Below are 21,017 nucleotides of genomic sequence, written 5' to 3' on the forward strand. Positions count from 1 at the left end.
CAGTCGTCAAAGATCATTTATGTAGAAGAAGTGCTCCTCTGTTCTTCATTCATTCATTCATTTTCTACCGCTTATCCTCACGAGGGTCGCGGGGGTGCTGGAGCCTATCCCAGCTGTCTTCGGGCGAGAGGCGGGGTACACCCTAAAGACAGCAAATAGGAATATTGGATAATATTTGCTGAGTCGGGGCGGCACGGTGGTCTAGGGGTGGTCTTAGCGCGCAGACCTCACAGCTAGGAGACCAGGGTTCAATCCCACCCTTGGGCATCTCTGTGTGGAGTTTGCATGTTCGCCCCGTGCATGCGTGGGTTTTCTCCGGGTACTCCGGTTTCCTCCCACATTCCAAAAACATGCTAGGTTAATTAGCGACTCCAAATTGTCCATAGGTATGAATGTGAGTGTGAATGGTTGTTTGTCTATATGTGCCCTGTGATTGACTGGCGACCACTCTAGGGTGTACCCTGCCTCTCGCCCGAAGACAGCTGGGATAGGCTCCAGCACCCCCCGCGACCCTCGTGAGGAAAAGCGGTAGAAAATGAATGAATGAATGAATTTGCTGAGTCACAGAAATGGAATATCAGATCACCATGACAACACTTATTTTGGTCCTCAGCTGTCAGCATGATTACTAAACAATAATAAACATAACTTAACGCCTGTCCAAAATCAGCATTATTACTCATAAAAGGACATTTGAGCGTCATTAGATGAAATTATTAGATTAAATTATTCATAATAACAACCAAGAGTTATTTCTTTGTTCCAAAGCAAAGAGTAGAGATGGAGTGTGTGTCCTTGCTGCTCATTACCTAATGCTGGCAAACTACTCGTATTTGTCATCATGACAGTTGGCTCACTCTGCAGAAAAGTAACGCACACACACACACACACACATATACACACACACACACACACACACACACACACACGGTTCAGTAAGTAAACAGGCTGTCACGGGTGCAGATGTGCTGCAGAAGCAACATGATGCCAACCAAAGTGCTGCATGGACACACAGTGTGACCTTGCACGCACACACACACACAACTACACACACACACACACACACACACACACAGCATATGAGTAATGAACAACCTTAAATAACACCTCCAACTTTTGCCCATCTTCTCTCTGCTGGCTGTTTAAATTCACATCCCCCTTTAACGTCTCTGTAATGTGATTAGAGGCCAGCTAATGGCTCTCCTTCTGCTCCGCCCAGACGCTCTGGCCCAGACCCCAGGATACACACACACACACACACACACACACACACACACACACACACACACACACACACACACACACTGCAGAGAAGCAGCAACATCTGCAAAGTGAGGAGGAGGAGGGAAAAGATCAGAGGGAGAACAGTGTTTGTGTGCATGTGGGGAGACGGGGAAAAGGGAGGCGGGAGGATGTGGGGGGGTCAGTGGACCGCCAGCCAACCCCTCCCTGCCTCTCTGCTCGGAGTAAATCTATAGGGAGGGAAGGCAGAGACAGGTGCATTTCTCCACAAATCGAGTTAGCCGAGACATGCCACATCCAATTGGGCTAAATTGATGTGAGAGTTTGTGATGTCTGCCGCGGGTTTTACAGCAAAGGTCAGCGTGACGAGACAATGACATCAATCTGCTCCACGTGGCCGCAAACACCCCGCCCTCCGCCACGCCGCCCCCGATTCTCATGCAAACCTGCAAACGTTGGGGAAGGAAGGAAGCAAGGAAGGACGGCTTTGCTTTTTTCTATGTAATGTGATGTAAGACTTCCCTGAACAATGTTCTTATACAAAAACACCAGTGCAATTCAACCTGTGGCCCATGGGCTGCCTGAGTGACGTGTAATCAATCCTGGGAAAACACAACATTGTTGCATTCGCTAAAAACATTCTTTGACTATTTACTACAGGATGCTAAATCAGTTGCCGGTCCAACTTTCTTCATAAAAAAATCCAAATATAAATGGTCATCAAACGACTTACTTACTCACGGTGCAACAAAATTAAAACACAACGCAAGTGAACGCATCACATTCATCAACTGCTTCTGCTATGTTGGTAATAAATATCAGCTCAGCAGTAAACATAACACGTGCTCCATGTTAGACTGTTATTCACAAGTGCCGCAGAGCATGCTGGGTAGTCCAGCTGTAATAATGTGAGCTATGAACAATGAAGAGTGTTGTTAACATCCCTCCTTTTTTTTTACTTCCCTGACGACCTCCTCAACGTATTCTGCAATCAAGCAAAAATGTTGGGAGTACCAAGAGCTACCCAGCATGCCTTGCGGCAGGACTATACTGGTGTAATGTTTACATGGGTATTTTTCATAGTTGTTTATATGTATGCACACATGGTGCAGTCGTTGTGGGTCACTGTGTTGACGTGTTGTGTTGTTTGGATCTGACTATTTCCTGAAGTGATAGACTTTTTCCATAGTCAAAAGTTCCAATGGGTACCAATTAGGGATGTCCCATATTGGCTTTTTTGCCGGAAACCGATGAGCCAATATTGTCCAACTTCCGATTTCAGATACCGATATGAGTCGATACCTATATGTGTAACATCAGTTTTCATGATGGGGAAATAATATGATACCGATATCAACCGATATCACATTTCTATGCCGATAATTATGGGTACCAATTAGGGATGTCCAATAGTGGCTTTTTTGCCGGAAACTGATGAGCCAATATTGTCCAACTCCTGATTTTCAGATACCGATATGAGCCAATACCAATATGTGTAACATCAGTTTTCATGATGGGGAAATAATATGATACCGATATGGCATTTCTATGCCGATACCAGGCCGATAATTATGGATACCAATTAGGGATGTCCGATATTGGCTTTTTTGCCGGAAACCGATGAGCCAATATTGTCCAATTCCTGATTTTCAGATACCGATATGAGTCGATACCGATATGTGTAACATCAGTTTTCATGATTGGGAAATAATATGATACCGATATCAACCGATATCACATTTCTATGCCAATACCAGGCCGATAATTATGGATACCAATTAGGGATGTCCGATATTGGCTTTTTTGCCGGAAACCGATGAGCCAATATTGTCCAACTCCTGATTTTCAGATACCGATATGAGCCGATACCAATGTGCAACATCAGTTTTCATGATGGGGAAATAATATGATACCGATATCAACCGATATCACATTTCTATGCCGATAATTATGGGTACCAATTAGGGATATCCGATAGTGGCTTTTTTGCCGGAAACCGATGAGCCAATATTGTCCAACTCCTGATTCTCAGATACCGATATGAGACGATACCGATATGCGTAACATCAGTTTTCATGATGGGGAAATAATATGATACCGATATCAACTGATATCACATTTATATGCCGATAATTATGGGTACCAATTAGGGATGTCCGATATTGGCTTTTTTGCCGGAAACCGATGAGCCAATATTGTCCAACTCCTGATTTTCAGATACCGATATAAGCCGATACCAATATGTGTAACATCAGTTTTCATGATGGGGAAATAATATGATACCGATATCAACTGATATCACATTTATATGCCGATAATTATGGGTACCAATTAGGGATGTCCGATATTGGCTTTTTTGCCGGAAACCGATGAGCCAATATTGTCCAACTCCTGATTTTCAGATACCGATATAAGCCGATACCAATATGTGTAACATCAGTTTTCATGATGGGGAAATAATAAGATACCGATATCAACCGATATCACATTTCTATGCCGATAATTATGGGTACCAATTAGGGATGTCCAATAGTGGCTTTTTTGCCGGAAACGGATGAGCCAATATTGTCCAACTCCTGATTTTCAGATACCGATATGAGCCGATTCTGATATGTGTAACATCAGTTTTCATGATGGGGAAATAATATGATACCGATATGGCATTTCTATGCCGATACTTGGCCGATAATTATGGGCACCAATGTACCAGATGGGAACCATGACCTTTTGGTACCCTTCTGTTGAAAAGAACCATATTCCCCTCAACAGCTACTTTTCCCAAACATCCCACCGCCGTCCTCCCTTCCTTCCGTGCGACGTGACAAATCGCTGCATCCGCACTCTTTGCCAAGCACGACCAACGCGCTCCTCATCATCGCCGGCTGCAAATTTGATCAGAAGACACAGAGGAGCCGTAGCGCCCCTCCCTTCCTCCCCACGCCGCCAAATGATGAATTGGCACATTAGGATTCATGTTTATGCATCACACGCCTTCCTGGTCCTGGTGTGGAGCTCCACTCGGAGTCCTTGTCATCAGCTCCAGCAAACATCCTGCTGTTGTTTGATGACCACAAGTCCGACTTGAACTTTTCTAAACTTGAAAGTCAGCCTTGGCTTGGCTGGGCCCGGTCCAGATGGAAGCGGCGGAATGAAAGCCAACAGCCTCCAGGCGATATGGAGTATCGGCGAGGAGCAATAACGTTAATGTGATCAGCCAAGATGGCTCTCAGGATGGAGGTAGCGTCCTGAAATCAGGCGAGGTGACAGCGTGATGAAGTTTCTATTGGATTTCGGGGAGAGGAGAAGCAAAGAAGCAGCAGCACTCGCACGCTTGGATATGAAATTGATAGGCAATATGTGTTCATAAGAAAAATTACATTGCTGGGGATCCTAAGATTGGGTGTGGGAGCCAAAAATGGCTGGAAAAGCCTCAAATTGATGTCATTTGAGAACTTTATTGTCTCCGTACTGCCATGTTTCCATTTTTCCACATGACACACAATCATTGGCTCCATTTGTGGCAAATGGAAGCTAATTGGGACACGCCTGATCCCATTCAGGAATAAATTACAGCTTGGATCGAGAGTCATGGCTTCCTCTTTGGTTTGAATGGAACTTGAATGCATCACACAGCAGTGTGTTGCAGGGGTGTCCAAAGTACAGCCCGGGGACCATTTGCCTCCCTTGGCTGTTTTTTATTGGCCCCCCTTATGTTCTAAAATCATTGTTTTTACACAAAAAAATAAATAAAAATAGAAAACTCACCAGTAATTTTGACAAGAATTAAATACAATATATTATGAGAAAACGTTGTCATTTTACAAAAAATATTTTCAGGGAAAAAAATATATAATATATATATTTTAATAATAAATTATTACATTATTTTATTATTTTAAAATATAATAATTGTAACAATTGTAACAATTGTAACAATTTTAATAATTTTAACAATTTTAATAATTTTAACAATTTTAACAATTTTAATAATTTTAACAATTGTAATGCTTTTAACAATTGTAATGCTTTTAACAATTTTAACAATTTTACCAATTTTAACAATTTTAACAATTTTAACAATTTTAATTTCATTATAATAATTATAATTATTAAATTATTTAAAAAAATAAAAAGAATTTTAGTAGCATCAAGTTGAAATATTAAAAAATATTAGAGAAAAAATATTTTTTTTTCTTAATATGAGAAACAAAAACATTTTAAAAAATGATAAAGTTTATAAATATTATGCAGATAAAATCAAAAAAGAAAGCCTGAATGGTTGGAAAAAAAAACATCAACCATAACAATTGAAATTTTATGAGGATAAAATAAAAACGGAAATGATGAATTAAAACATTAGCTCAATTGTTGATGCGTCGATGCAAGGTTAGCATGTTTTGGCGGTGCACGTCAAGTTTGGCCGGAGGGTTCGGAAAGGGGGAGGAGCCAGACCACGTTGTTTACGCCGCATTTTGGAGCCTTTACAGATTGCACATCTGTAATTAATTGACAAAAAGCTGTCAGAAATATATTTTTAGATGCGTAGTGAAGCCTGATTTTTGTCATGTCCATAAGGAGGTGACACAAAATGGAGGGTTTGAGAGCCAAAATTCAAAAATTGCAGCCATTTTTTGGTTGCAGGTCTCTTTGGGGTCACGCTAACGAGAAGTGAAGCGTGCAACTGACGAGCGCCTCGTTAAGGGGTCGAGACTAAATATGAAATCGGGGTGCAGATTTAGCAGGTGTTTGAACGTGGCCGCTTTGCATATGATAATGTGCCACGTGGGGGGGGGGTTCATAAACATCACAATACACTGAATATGAATCAATGACTTTGATGTTTATGATGGATGATGTAGAAGGGGCTACTGTAATTGCTTCCTCCAAGAGCCCCCCCCCCCCCGTTGCCCCCGCCTGGTGGGGACATTAAAAAGCGCTCCATCATTCTTGTCGCCTGCCGCTCAGATGACCATTAATCGCTTAATTCCAGTAAAGCTACGCGTGGACAAAAGGCCGCTGTCTGCCGCTTAATGCATGTGTGATTAAGCTTTGAGGCAGACCACACGGCTTTATTAGCCAGCAGGTCCTTGTATGGGGGGGGGGGGGGGGGCCCAAATGCCTTCAGGGGGCCCGGGGCGAGAGGACGAGGGAGGGAGGGGGTGCAGTTAATGACACTGACCCTCACTTCCCCAACAGCTATTCAATTCAACAATAATAACGACTCACGCAGCTGATTGATGACGCTCGTGTGGGGGAGGGAGGGAGGGGGACGGGGGGGCAGTCAAATACGCCTTGACCCCACCGGGGGTGAGGCCCAAAAATGATGATGCTTCAAGATGCTTTAGGATCTTTAGCTATTCAACGGGCGGCCTGTGGGCCTAATGTGGCCGAGGAATGACATCAGATTTTTTCCGCTAACATTTTTATAGCAGATTCCTAAAACACAGCACGGCACTTCCTCTGTCACATAGAGGATCTTTGACTCACGGTCTTGCAGTAAGCACTTGCAGTATAAGCAACAGTCATCTTGGCATATAAAGGATCTTTGGCTAGCATCGCTGCAGCAGGTACTTAGCAGCTTCTTGGTAGCGTGTTCTTCAAACAAGTCATACGGAGGTTCAAATATTTACTTAGCTGGTTGTGGTCTAGTTCTGGTTTGGTTGTGGTTTAGTTTTGGGTTGGGTTGGTCCTGATTTGGTCATGGTTTAGTACTGGTTTGGTCCTGATTTTGTGTGGTTTAGTTTAGTCCGGGTTTATTTGTGGTTTAGTTTGGGTTTAGCTGTGGTTTAAGTTCTGATTTGATCATGGTTTGATTATGGCTTAGTCGTGTTTTTTTGTGTGGTTTAATCCTGGTTTAATTTGTTGTTTAGTTCTGGTTTAGCTGTGGTTTGAGTTCTGATTTGATCATGGTTTAATCCTGGTTTAGTCACGGTTTAGTCCTTGTTTGGTAGTTGTTCAGTTCTGGCGTCGTTGTGGTTTAGTCCTGGTTTGATCATGGTTTAGTTCTGGTTTGATCATGGTTTAGTTCTGGTTTGTTAATGGTTTAGTTCTGGTTTGATCATGGTTTAGTCCTGGTTTGGTTATAGTTTAGTTCTGGTTTGGTCATGGTTTAGTTCATGTTTGATCAAGGTTTAGTTTTGTTTTTTTGTGTGCAGTTTAGTTCTGGTTTAGCTGTGGTTAAATTCTGGTTTGATCATGGTTTAATCCTGGTTTAGTAATTGTTTAGTTCTGGTTTGGTCATGATTTAGTCCTGATTTGTTTGTGTTTTAGTTTTGATTTAGTTGTGTTTAAAGTTCTGATTTGGTCATAGTTTGATTGTGGTTTAGTCCTGGTTTATTTGTGGTTTAGTTCAGTATTAGCTGTGTTTTAAATTCTGATTTGGTCATAGTTTGGTTGTGGTTTAGTTCTGGCTTGAACATGTTTTAGTTCTGGTTAGGGCATGATTTAGTCCCGGTTTGTATCTGGTTTAGTTCTAGTTTTGTCGTGTTTTGATCCTGGTTTAGCTGTGCTCTGATTTGGTCATAGTTTGATTGTGGTTTAGTACTGGTTTATTTCTGGTATAGTTCTAGTTTTGTTGTGTTTTAGTCCTGGTTTAGCTGTGTTCTGATTTGGTCATAGTTCGATTGTGGTTTAGTACTGGTTTATTTCTGGTTTAGTTCTAGTTTTGTTGTGTTTTAGTCCTGGTTTAGCTGTGTTCTGATTTGGTCATAGTTTGATTGTGGTTTAGTACTGGTTTATTTCTGGTTTAGTTCTAGTTTTGTCGTGTTTTGGTCCTGGTTTAGTTGTGTTCTGATTTGGTTGTAGTTTGATTGTGGTTTAGTCCTAGTTTATTTCTGGTTTAGTTTTAGTTTTGTTGTGTTTTGGTCCTGGTTTAGCTGTGTTTTAAGTTCTGAGTTGATAGTATGGTTGTGGTTTAGTACTGGTTTATTTGTGGTTTCGTTCTGGTTTGGCTGTTGTATAGTTCTGGCTTGGATATGATTTAGTTCTGGTTAAGTCTGATTTGGTCCTTGTTTGTTTGTACTTTAAGCCTGTTTTATTTGTGGTTTAGTCCTGGTTTGGCCTGGTTTTACTTTCTCATTCAGTCACGGTTTAGTCCTGTTTTTTTTTGTGGTTGAGGAGTGAATGAGTGTCAAAGGGAGGGGTAAAGCGGCCCCTCCCAAAAGAAGCGACGCGTGTTGGCTGAGGCCGATTGAATTGAAGTTTATTTCCAAATCTCATCAAGGCCATCCAGCAGCAGCGTTAAGCAGCGGCGGATGAAACGATGACAAGACCTCCGATAAGAATTTCATTCCGTCTCATTTCAGGGCGCATTTTATGAATCAAATTCTTGAGCACGGCCACCAGATTTAATGATCACATCTTTTGCCAAATCTTATTTGTCCCGCCGGTCGATGGCATTTCTCTGCGTTAATGTGGACTTACAGCTGGGAGTCATTTGGAGATTGATCCTCGCCTGGCTCACGTCTGTGCCAAGACCACGTTCATGTTTCCTAATCTCATCCCCGCCAATCAGATTTTTATGTTAATCCAGCGGCGGGGCTCCTGGTCACTTAGGGAGCACACACCTGATGGATGCCGCACGGCAGCCATCAACATCTGCAAGGATAGAAATAGTAGACTTAGTAACAGGACGGCATATTATTATTATTATTATTATTATTATTATTAGTCCTGTGCTGTTTACTGTCGACACAAAAACAGAGAATCCTCTTCCTTAGTTGGCTAAAATATGAAATTGTGCAATGTTATTGATCATTTAAACATATGATGTTTTTAATGATCACAGTATACGTATATAAAAATGGCAAATTAAATGATAAAATGATGATGAATCCTATTTTTTTTATTGAGCAAATCGTGGATACGGATGCGGGATGTAATATTATACAGTAAACCTCGGATATATCGGACTCGGATATATCGGAAATTCGCTCACAACGGACAGATAAGAACCGATTTTTCTGTAATGCATTTCCAATAAAAATTCATTGCATATATCGGATTTTTTATAACGGATTTCGCCTATTTCGGACAAAATCTCCAGTCCCGTTCCAATGCATTTCCATTAAATTTCTCTCGCATATATCGGATGGCCGCATCGTGGCGCTCCGATTCGCCGAATCGTGACAGGCCGCTATACGACGTCATTTGCAGCGTTTGCAGCGTTGCCTGCACGTCCAGGTACATTGGAAACATAGTCAAGGAAGTGCCTTTTTATAACGGATAAAATCCGATTTACGCATATACCGGATATAAATCCGATATATGCGTAAAACGGACATTTTCCGGTATACGCATATAACGGATTTCGCTTATATCGGACAAAACCAGTGGGAACAATTGAATCCGATATATCCGAGGTTTACTGTATTGCTAATCTGCTGTCTAATTGAGACGTCAAGTTAAAACGTCCCCGAACTGCAGTGAAGGCATCATGGGCTCATTCACGATGACAATGAGATCCTCAGGCGGAGGAGTGACAGGGCGACCCTCCCATCGTCCCTCTTTATCCCCCGCACCATCCTCCATCCGTCCGGCCATCCTTGCATCCCCGCATCCTTCCATCCATCCTCTCCGTCTTCCCTCTGGCTTTTTTCAGAGACGGACGGGGGGGTGGGGGTGGGGTATGGTGGGAGTGGAGGTCATCCAATCCATCCCAACACAAAGACATTTTGTTTCTGGGTTTTGTGCCTCCTGTCGAGCAGCATTCCTTTATTGCTGAGCAACCAAAGTGCGCCCTAAATGGAGAGGAGGTGCCCGCGCTTTGTGCGACACTTGCCGAACGCATTTAGGAGGCGCGGCGGCATCGTGTTGCTGTGATTTATTGATGTGAAAACATATGCCGGCTATCTTTATTAATAGACACGCATGACACCCACTGCAATCAGGCAGGCCCAGTAACACAAATGGGGGGGGCGTCCAGAATATTTTGGCTACTTTGAGTCATATTAATAATTGCATCATCATCAAGGTGTACAAAAAGTTATGCTTAAGTGAAAAAAAAACAATTAAATAAGATGAATATCTTATATAATTGGACCAAATTAATGCACTTCAGTGGTTTTTTAAATGTATTAATATACAGACAGCAATAGATAGGTGCATCAAATATATATATCTATAGTCAATAATATACAGTATATCATCAGTGGCATTTATTAATTATTATTTTTTTAAAATTATTTTTTATATTTATATATTTTTATTTCTTTATATATTTTTTCCTATATTTCATATTTTACTTTAAATTCTAAGGTGTGATTGTGATCTATATGTGCCCAGTCCAGGGTGTACCCCACCTCTCGCCCGAAGACAGCTGGGATAGGCTCCAGCATACCACGGCATAAAGAAAATTGATGGATTTTACAATATTATTTTGAATATTTTACAATATTAAATATTTTACAATATTTATTTTTTCATATAAAATGGTATTTTTTCATTTGTATTTATTTATAGGCTACATTTCATTTTATTATATAGTATTTCTTATATTTATTTGTATATCATATTTAAATGCTTGAATCCAGTCACCATTATTATTATTATTATTATTATTATTTGTGCAAGTGGTGCTCCAAGTGTGCCTAATGTTGTGACCCAGCAGGTGTGTGAAAGTCAAGATGATAAAGGAAAGAAAGAAAGAAAGAAATAGGAGGAGGAAGATAAAGGGAAAATAAAAGGAAAGCTTTTAATTGGGTTTGCCTCGGCCAAATATCAGAAAAGGACTTCTGCCTCCTTTGAGCTTTATTAGATTCCCGTTCTCGTTCTCATTCTCGTTCTCATTCTCCGAGATCTTCCTTTGATTCCCCGCCAGACACGTGCAAGGCGCGCCATTTGGCTCTTTGGCTTTAATGGAATTAAACATTTGTTGTTAACTTCTGACCGGACACCAGCTTTGGTGCACAAGAAAAGAAAGAAAAACGACTTCTGCCCCCCCCATCCCCCCTCCAACACTACAAATGCATTAAAACACGCCCACATTTAATCATAAAGATCATTATATTATATTTTGTTGTTACCAATAAATGCAAAAATGAGATGAGTATTTATGAAATCGAATTATTTGTTTTTAATATCATTTGTATATCATACTGGCTTTAAAAAACATCAAATATTAGCATCACTATCCTCATCTTTCCTTGCAACTCATAAAAAATAACACAACAACAAAGGCCTCTTCTAATAAAATTGCAAACATTTAATGTTTTTACACAAATATCCCATAAATAAATGTGCTAAATTTAATTTATATTCTTATTTTTTTTGTTTCTTGCCAATCCTGGGGGAGAAAGTGCAGACTTGAATTGGAAAATAAACGAATTGAATTGAATTAAAATAAAAAAGGAGGGGGGGGAGGGGGGCAAGTGTGTGAGCACCTTATTAGAACAAACCGAATTAAACACTCAGCCAATATTGTCAATCTTATAAGAGGTCCACTTCCATAGTTTCATTAGAAAGATTACAATTTGTTTATGGGTGTAAATAAAAGGAATGGTGAATGCAATAAAGACAATTACAAAGCAATTTGGCTCCTTTCCGGAAGTTGATGGACACGCAAAAACATGAGGGCATTTTAATAATCATCTGCTTTTCACACAAACGTAGCTATTTTTAACAGCTACATAAAATGAGTAAATTGAACACTGTTGTAATGGCTGTTATTTATATTATATTTCTATATTGGATATTAATTGATTGTAATTGTTTGTGTTTCTTAAAAAATACGGATCATTAAATGGGTTGGAACTTACCCTAAAGGTGGGGAATTATTCCTATTTGTTTCCAGGCAGACAACCAATTGAAAATGTATTTTATATATGTGTGTGTGTGTGTGTGTGACGTGTGTCGCATCCTAACTAACCCGCATCAACAGAAGAAGAAAAAAGAGAAGAAACGAAGAATTAGAAGCAGAAGAGTGGCAGCAGATGAGTGAGACTATGTTTCCCGTGAAAGCCCGTCAAGGTATAAAGGCCTTAAAAGCTTGGAGGGGGGTGTGGGGGGGTAGAGAGAGAAATTGGATCAGGGAGAATCGTCACCCAACTTTCATTATTTCCAAGTGCTGTGATTGAATTAAAGGGCAAGGCGGCGGTTGCGAGGGAGCGGGGAGGCTGCTGCTGGAGGATGGAGGAGGGATGGATGGATGGATGCGGGATGGATGGATGCTGGTGGGTGGGTGGGTAGGGTAGCGGCGCGTAATGGCGAGGTATTAAATTGTAATTAGAGATGCAGGGGATCAATGATGGGGAAGGTTGGACAGGCCGGGCCCCCAGTGGCAGCCCAATAGACTGATGACTTATTGTCATGTAAAAAAGGCAGCAGCAATAAGAGCAAACTGCTATTGTCCAAGCGGAAAGAGCCAAGTTTATTATGAGGACTATATGCTCTAGAGACCTCGGGCTAGGCGGCTCTTGGGGGGCTTTTCATAAAACACGGCTCTGTTGCTATAAAGGAGGCCACTTTTGGAGCAGGCGCCGAGCAGTGAACATCTAAACATCCTCCCTCCCCCCCCATAACACATCCCAAACTTCCATCTCGCATCCTGTGTGCTGGCTTTCCCTACACCAGATAAGCCGATTTTCTTTCCAAAAAAAAGAGGGATTTGTGTCTTATTTTTGTTTTTTTCGTCGGGAAGTTGCAGCTTTCGACGTCCACTTTGCGTCTCCCAAATGTATAAAATGGAGTATTCTTACCTCAACTCCTCCGCCTACGAGTCATGTATGGCCGGGATGGACACATCGAGCTTGGCTTCGGCCTACGCGGACTTCAGCTCCTGCAGCCAGGCCAGCGGCTTCCAGTACAACCCCATCCGGACCACATTCGGCGCCACCTCCGGATGCCCGTCTCTCACGCCGGGATCCTGCAGCCTGGGAACCCTGCGAGACCACCAGAGCAGCCCGTACGCGGCAGGTAAGGACTAGAAGCGGATGTCGTTGTTGGGAGTTTGTTTAGTATTTACGCGGAACAAATTTGCTTACACAAATGAAAGAATTTATCGCGTTAGGAGCGATCGTCTAATTCGGTTACCGGGGAGGGGGGCAACACACCCCAAAAAACCTCCAACAGAATTATCTTAAGCCGCCGTAATGTATTTACTGTGCGATGAGACAATAATTAGATAAGCAAAGAGCAAAAGTCATTATTGGTGCCAAATTGGAGTTCCATGCACGCAGAGACGCCGCGGATCGCGCGTCGAGGACACATTTATGACAAGTTCGCTCCGACTTGAGCTGCAATTAGTTTAACGTTCCAATTAAGCTCAATATAAAGCAAAATATGAGTCTCGGGTTCCACCCCAGCCAACGGGACGTGTATCTCCTCCGCAGTGCCCTACAAGCTGTTCACCGACCACGGAGGACTGAACGAGAAGAGGAAGCAGAGGCGCATCAGGACCACCTTCACCAGCGCGCAGCTCAAGGAGCTGGAGAGGGTCTTTGCCGAGACGCACTACCCGGACATCTACACCCGGGAGGAGCTGGCACTCAAGATAGACCTGACTGAAGCCAGAGTTCAGGTAAGATTGACGAAAAGGAGGTTTTTGCTCCAATTACGCACCTTTTACGCAAAGGTTACGCACTGGCTTGACTAGACAATTTGGCACAAATTGGCGATTTTAGTCGATTAAATTAATCGTGCGTTATTTGGATGGTGATTAATGTCAACTAACGGGCTCTTTGGATTTCCTAGGTCTGGTTCCAGAACCGACGGGCCAAGTTCCGCAAACAGGAGCGAGCAGCCGCAGCCGCAGCAGCCGCGGCCAAGTCCTCCACGGGCAAGAAATCCGACCCCAGAGATGAAGACAGCAAAGACGTCAAATCCACAGACCCGGACAGCACCGGAGGACCCGGTCCGAACCCCGTACCCACCTCCAACTGCGGGGGTCCCAGCCCCACAGGAGTGCAGGTGGTCAACAGCAGCGGGAACGGACAGGTGGACCAAGGGAAGAGCTCCGTGTCCTCCGGCATGGGGGTGACGGCGCCGAGCCAAGGATGGGCCACCGCCCCGGGGACCATCACCTCCATCCCGGACTCTCTGGGCGGGCCGTTCGCTAGCGTGCTGTCGTCCTTGCAAAGACAGAACGGAGCCAAAGCTTCGTTAGTAAAAAGCGGCATGTTCTAAAAACACACACACACACACACACACACTACAGGACAGTGAAATGATTGACAGATGGACTATGAAAGTGTTTTTTTTCCTGTTATGGCCTCTGCTGTACAAATCAATGATTGTCTCGTCATGATGTTGATTCCTTTTCTTTGTACTGCATCAGCTGCAGTTTTACTACAAAACTCCAGCATGTGAACCAATGAATACTTGTCTCTGAACGCAAGCAGGACTTTATTATAGTTTCTTTAAATTGTCCATGTATTAAAAAAAAAAACGGCACAAGGTACCCCTTTTCCCTTTCATGGACGTTTGTGTCTTTCTACTGCAGTTTTCGTGGCTCCAGTCGTGTAGTGTGAATACTTAGTAGTAATACATACTCGCCTTGTATAGTCTTCATTTTTTTTTGGATGTTGGGACTACAGTTTTTTTTTTGTCTGAGAGGAGGAAATGATGCAAGTGTCATTTGCATGTTGTCTTTTTTCGATTCTTCCATTGTGTGAGTTTTTTGTCCTGGGTCTGAAACTTATTTATATGTCGGTACTGAATGCTTATATTTAAGAAGGGGGTATTTCTACATGTGCACATAGTTTTCCAGGTGTACCATTCAGATGGTTGTTGATGATAAAAAAAAAGGAATTATAGTGCAAATGGGCTTTGTCGTTTGTTACCAGGATACGCTTCAACAGTGTAAATGATGCATTCAGGGTCACGTTTCAGATTAAACTGCCATGCACTTGAAATAAACACAGCATACAATCCAAATATAATACTTCATGATGCAAGTTTTACCTTCAGTTTGATGCTTGACATGAAAAGGAAGCAGGATCTCCTGCAAAAATGACACATATATCTGCAGGATCACATCACTGGTTTGCATTTCTTATCAATATTAATAATTTTCCCGCCAATACGAGGCCACGTGCTTAAAAAAATAACTGCTTACTTTTCCTCATTTAAATGGAAATCCTGGTTCACACGTCAATAAAAATGTATAAAGCAAACTATAAATATATATATTGATATATCTGCTGGTAACATGTAATTATGTTGTAATTGCAAAAAAATACACCAAATAAACTTACATACACTCCAACATATATATAGGCATAAATTACATATTGATATAGTTTGTAATAATATACAAAAAATACACTTCCCTGCACAAATATTGATATAAAAATACACTTACCTGCACAAATATTGATATAATAAACACTTATCTGTACACATATTGATATAAAAAACACATGCACACATATTGATATAAACAACACACTTACCTGCACAAATATTGATATAATAAACACTTACCTGCACAAATATTAATATAATAAACAACTTACCTGCACAAATATTGATATAATAAACAACTTACCTGCACAAATATTGATATAAAAAACTTCTGTACACATATTGATATAAAAAACACATGCACATATATTGATAAACAACACACTAACCTGCACAAATATGGATATTAGAAACACACTTACCTGCACAAATATTGATATAAAAAAACACATCTGCACAAATATTGATATAAAAAACTTATCTGTACACATATTGATATAAAAAACATATGCACACATATTGATAAACAACACACTAACCTGCACAAATATGGATATTAGAAACACACTTACCTGCACAAATATTGATATAAAAAAAACACACTACCGTAATAACATCCTGTGTGTATAATTCTGCCTTCATAATGGCCATAACGCTCATATAGTGCATATATCGTGTCCATGGTGTGCATAAACCAAGAAAGACAAGGTTTGTAAGTTTGTAATGTTTTATTTATAAACATCCAGTCCTGTTTTAAATGCACTGCCACGTGAAATGAATAAAATACATCTACATGTCGTATAGTTCAGGTGAGTATTGCAATAAAATTGCACATGAGACGCCGAGGCCGCCTCACAGGTCCACGGTTGAGTCTGCAGCTAAGAAGCAGCCTCCAAAAAAAAAAAAAAAAGAGGAGAAGCAGAGGAACACCGGAAGAGGAAAGCTTGGCTCTATTGGGACCATGAAGGGCTATTGCTTTTTTTTTTTATTTTTTTTATTTTTTTTTGGTTTGATTTGTGTACACGTCCACAACACTCTGGCCTAAAAAAAAAAAAATGAAGGAACTCGTTAGAAATGTTGCACAACTGCTGCTGGTACACGTTTGATATATGATCTCTGCTAATATCGATCAATGAGCCCTCATATAGGAAAGAACATAGAGATGGAATATGATCATAAAATATGGTGGAGTGAATATTATACCACAAATCAATCACTGCAAATCACTGAGGCATGACGGGACACTTTTGCTCCCTTTCCTCCGTGCAACAACGTGAAATAACGCAACGTTTCATTCCCGCGTCGTCGTCGTCCGTTTGGTTCCTAAGGCACATTACAGTTTTCCCAAAAACTCGCCTGTCCACTTATTGCCCTCATGACTCCACATTCCAAGTCAGCGGAGAATGTGCATACTATTCCCTTCTTCCCACATTGAAAGGCATTTTTGTCAACAATGGGATTAGGGAATAACGTACATGTTAAGAAGAGAACGCCGGCCTATGCAGGACGTGTACAATCTGATGTGTGACATTCATAGTATTGCACTTTGCAATGGGTCATTTGCATAATCATATCCGTGAATTTGATGTCATTTCAAGGGTGTATGTAAAATCAAATAAAGCCGTGATGCGGTGCACTTCCTGTCTACGGGAAATAAGATTGTGCTTGGTAAAAACATGAATATTATTCTTATGAATGTGGACTGTGTGTGAGCGACACACAAAGAAATGTATGGATACGTGATGAGGCGGAGGACGGGGCTTTGCAGGACATCGGGCTTCAAATCCCGGCTTGGAGGAGGGGGGCAGGGCCGGCTTGGAGGCGGTGGAGGCGTCACAAGGTGGTGGGCTGTCCAGCCGCTTGAAAGGCAAACCAGAGAGCCGCAGCCGTTCAACAAGCATCAACACCACAAAATGAAAATGATGGTGATGACTCCGTCGGGTTCGGAAGTCGGTTACGGTCTTAGTCATCGTTTTAGAGTTGTCCTATGATTCAGCATTCCTTGAAACTTTTTGCCACTCGCTATATTTTCCATTCGTATGTGTCCTGTCCTCATCAAAGAAGATGCTACATTTTGTCATTCCAAGGCATATTCAGGCTTAGCAACATATATTTATATTATATTTAATGTAGATTAAATGCTCATTTATGGCGGTTCCAGAACCGATTATGGTAAGCACAGTACCGCCAAGCAGGATCTTTGATTTAAGATAGAATATTTTGGTAGTTAGAGCATACAAAACCTGTTTACAACAAAAATATATATATTAGAGCCCTCTAGTCATGAAATAGCACCCCTATAGTCACCTTGACACTCCTATTACCCAATATAGTAGACATAATAAGAGAAAATAAGACATGAGATAGACTCACTTTAGTATTGTTGAGTTATTTAAACTTCCTGTTCTGTAAAGTACTACAGTAAACCTCGGATATGTCGGATTCAATTGTTCCCACTGGTTTTGTCCGATATAAGCGAAATCCATTATATGCGTATACCGGAAAATGTCCGTTTTACGCATATATGGGATTTATATCCAGTATATGCGTAAATCGGATTTTATCCGTTATAAAAAGGCACTTCCTTGACTATGTTTCCAATGTACCTGGACGCGCAGGCAACGCTGCAAACGCTGCAAATGACGTCGTATAGCGGCCTGTCACAATTCGGCGAATCGGAGCGCCACGATGCGGCCATCCGATATATGCGAGGGAAATTTAATGGAAATGCATTGGAACAGGACTGGAGATTTTGTCCGAAATAGGCGAAATCTGTTATAAAAAATCCGATATATGCAATGAATTTTTATTGGAAATGCATTACAGAAAAATTGGTTCTTTTTTATCTGTCCGTTGTGAGCGAATTTTCGATATATCCGAGGTTTACTGTAGTAAGCACAGTCCCGCCAAGTAGGATCTTTGATTTAAGATAGAATATTTTGGTAGTTAGAGCATACAAAACCTGTTTACAACTTAAAAATATATACTATATTAGAGCCCTCTAGTCATGAAATAGCACCCCTATAGTCACCTTTACACTCCTATTACCCAATATAGTAGACATAATAAGAGAAAATAAGACATGACATAGACTCACTTTAGTATTGTTGAGTTATTTAAGCTTCCTGTTCTGTAAAGTACAATTAGAGTCGATATGGTGAATGGAAGGTGATGTGAAATGCAGCATCAAGACGGTCACTTACAGCGGGAGCGGATGTAGCAATGGTGGCAGTTGAGGAGGCCGTTTCTGATCCGGACGTCCGTGCCCGTGGACGTGTCTCCTAATTGTCCCTTACACACACCACACTGATGTAGGACACACACACACACATAAAGAAAGGATGTATTTACATGCATGTATTAGCATGGAAGAGTGCAAATTTCCATGCTAAAAAAAGGCTTCCTCACGCACCTTAAAGCAGTCAATGTGGAAGTAGAGGCTAAGCGTCTCGATGATCATGGCCGCCCCCTTCCCTAAAGGCTGACTACAGCTGGAGCACAGCTTCTTCCCGCTGACGGACCTACAGGACATATAAACCGTCAAAGTGGTGTACTACTGTTGGATGGAAAATGGCGGTGACAGGGTATGACTGGGATGAGGGTGAACGTCTTGGGGCTGGTACCTGTTGGATGGAGGCATGGTGTCGCCAGGCGGGGGACATGCGGCCGGGGACTTTGATGAGCCGTGACCCACGTTATTACCAGTGGGGACACTCCTGGAAAATGGATCGCAACCATGCGACGTGACGACCATCACACACACACAATCACAATGGGTGAGACTGTATAATGGCGTCAAATGTAAAACAACATCAACAGCATGTTTTACTGCAGAATGTGACGTCATGACAAAGCATGGTAGTGATGTTGCTTTATGGAGAGGGGGAAAAAAAACAGCGACCCTTAGGCGCCACCTGCTGGTTAGACGAGGTAACACAAGGATGGCTGCTTATGAGGTTGTTTATCATGAAGGTTTTTACATTAAGCAGCACAGTTGCCATGGTAACGCTTCACCCTCATCAATATCTGACATGATTACTGTTCTGGGTGGGAGCGGCCATGACAGTAAACAATAGACAGAAGGAAAACATGGACTGGAAGTACATGCGATACAACTTAACACATTCCCATTCCCATTCCCATTCCCATTCACCTGCGTTCTCCTGCAGGCCTGTTGGTGTCTACCGCCGAGCTTTTGGGTATTTGGGGAACTTTCTGACCATTTTGTAGACAGCTGCTGTGACTCTCTGAGCTGAAGATGTCAGACATAATCATAATTATCATATTTATTCCGTATAAAACAGCTATTATAATTATTGCGGTCAATCGGTTCCTGACCCGACTTCGATTTCACAAACCTTCTGCCCGTCTTGAAACTGTCATCGGCGGTGCTGATGTCACTCGTCCTGTCGTTCTCCCGTCGCCGCCACTCGCCGCTCTCTGCGCTTCCCTTCTGTGTCAGCCAATCAGCATCATTTGGTCGTTTATTTATTTAAAGCTGACAGTCTGTATTGAAAGTTCAAAAGAATGAGTAGTTCACCGAATGCAGTCGCTCCTGCTTGCGTTCCCAGTCTGCCAGGGAACGCACGATGGTGTCCTGGGGTTCCTCGGAGTCTGGCGAGAGCTCGGTGCGGCCGGGCGACGGAGTCAGAGGAGCGACCGTTTCTTCCAGTATCCGACGCTCCTGTCGGAACGCCAAGATAACAACACCGTTACCACGTTGCTACTTTTTATTATTTGCCTAAATTAAGCTTTTATAAAAGTATAATATATGTAAAAAAATATAAGGCATTCAGAATACACATTCAAAGACATTGTGATGATATGTATTCTGCACTAGTCACTGGTATCAGTAATGATAGCATAATGTTTGGTATGACACACAAGCACCAGACTTGATCGCCGGAACAACAACATTTTGAATGACCTTACAATAATCCCAATGGCATACAGTTGCGGTCATAACCCACGGCCAACTAACACTCAACACTGACGTCACTTCCAGTCTGCCCCCGACTCAACTCCCCTAAGACTGGAACGCATTTACAGCAACATACATAAGCAGTCTTATTTATTAAATGTCCAAAATTGCTGATTTAATCGACTATATTGGGGAATAGGAGTGTAAATGTGACTATAGGGGTGTTATTTCATGCCTAGAGCGCTCTAATGTGATACAGTAAACCTCGGATATATCGGATTCAATTGTTCCCACTGGTTTTGTCCGATATAAGCGAAATCCGTTATATGCGTATACCGGAAAATGTCCGTTTTACGCATATATCGGATTTATATCCGGTATATGCGTAAATCGGATTTTATCCGTTATAAAAAGGCACTTCCTTGACTATGTTTCCAATGTACCTGGACGCGCAGGCAACGCTGCAAACGACGTCGTATAGCGGCCTGTCACGATTCGGCGAATCGGAGCGCCACGATGCGGCCATCCGATATATGCGAGGGAAATTTAATGGAAATGCATTGGAACGGGACTGGAGATTTTGTCCGAAATAGGCGAAATCCGTTATAAAAAATCTGATATATGCAATGAATTTTTATTGGAAATGCATTACAGAAAAATTGGTTCTTTTTTATCT

The 21,017-nt window shown here is 41.8% G+C and overlaps 2 protein-coding genes across 6 annotated transcripts in view; one reads left to right on the top strand and one right to left on the bottom strand.

Annotated features, from left to right (window-relative positions):
• Window positions 1-12,911: 12,911 nt before the first annotated feature.
• phox2bb (paired like homeobox 2Bb) lies at window positions 12,912-14,361 on the top strand. The gene is made up of 3 exons (XM_058064208.1): window positions 12,912-13,152; window positions 13,569-13,756; window positions 13,930-14,361. Exons 1-3 carry the CDS (start codon window positions 12,912-12,914, stop codon window positions 14,359-14,361), a joined length of 861 nt encoding a protein of 286 aa, XP_057920191.1.
• A 1,781-nt stretch (window positions 14,362-16,142) lies between these two features.
• The window catches only part of limch1b (LIM and calponin homology domains 1b), a 49,029-nt gene continuing 44,154 nt past the window's right edge, over window positions 16,143-21,017 (bottom strand). For 4 of the 5 annotated variants that reach the window (XM_058061147.1, XM_058061131.1, XM_058061166.1 and 1 more), the window contains 7 exons: window positions 19,961-20,104; window positions 19,779-19,873; window positions 19,574-19,672; window positions 19,044-19,136; window positions 18,833-18,941; window positions 18,624-18,726; window positions 16,143-17,279 (listed from right to left, as the gene is read on the bottom strand). In XM_058061147.1, coding sequence (XP_057917130.1) covers window positions 17,254-17,279; window positions 18,624-18,726; window positions 18,833-18,941; window positions 19,044-19,136; window positions 19,574-19,672; window positions 19,779-19,873; window positions 19,961-20,104 — 669 coding nt within the window. In that variant the 3' untranslated portion in view covers window positions 16,143-17,253. The remainder of the gene's footprint in view (window positions 17,280-18,623; window positions 18,727-18,832; window positions 18,942-19,043; window positions 19,137-19,573; window positions 19,673-19,778; window positions 19,874-19,960; window positions 20,105-21,017) is intronic. The other variant, XM_058061142.1, reaches the window with a different exon arrangement.

This window comes from Doryrhamphus excisus, chromosome 2 (genome assembly GCF_030265055.1).
Source record: "Doryrhamphus excisus isolate RoL2022-K1 chromosome 2, RoL_Dexc_1.0, whole genome shotgun sequence".
NCBI classification, from domain to species: Eukaryota; Metazoa; Chordata; class Actinopteri; order Syngnathiformes; family Syngnathidae; genus Doryrhamphus; species Doryrhamphus excisus.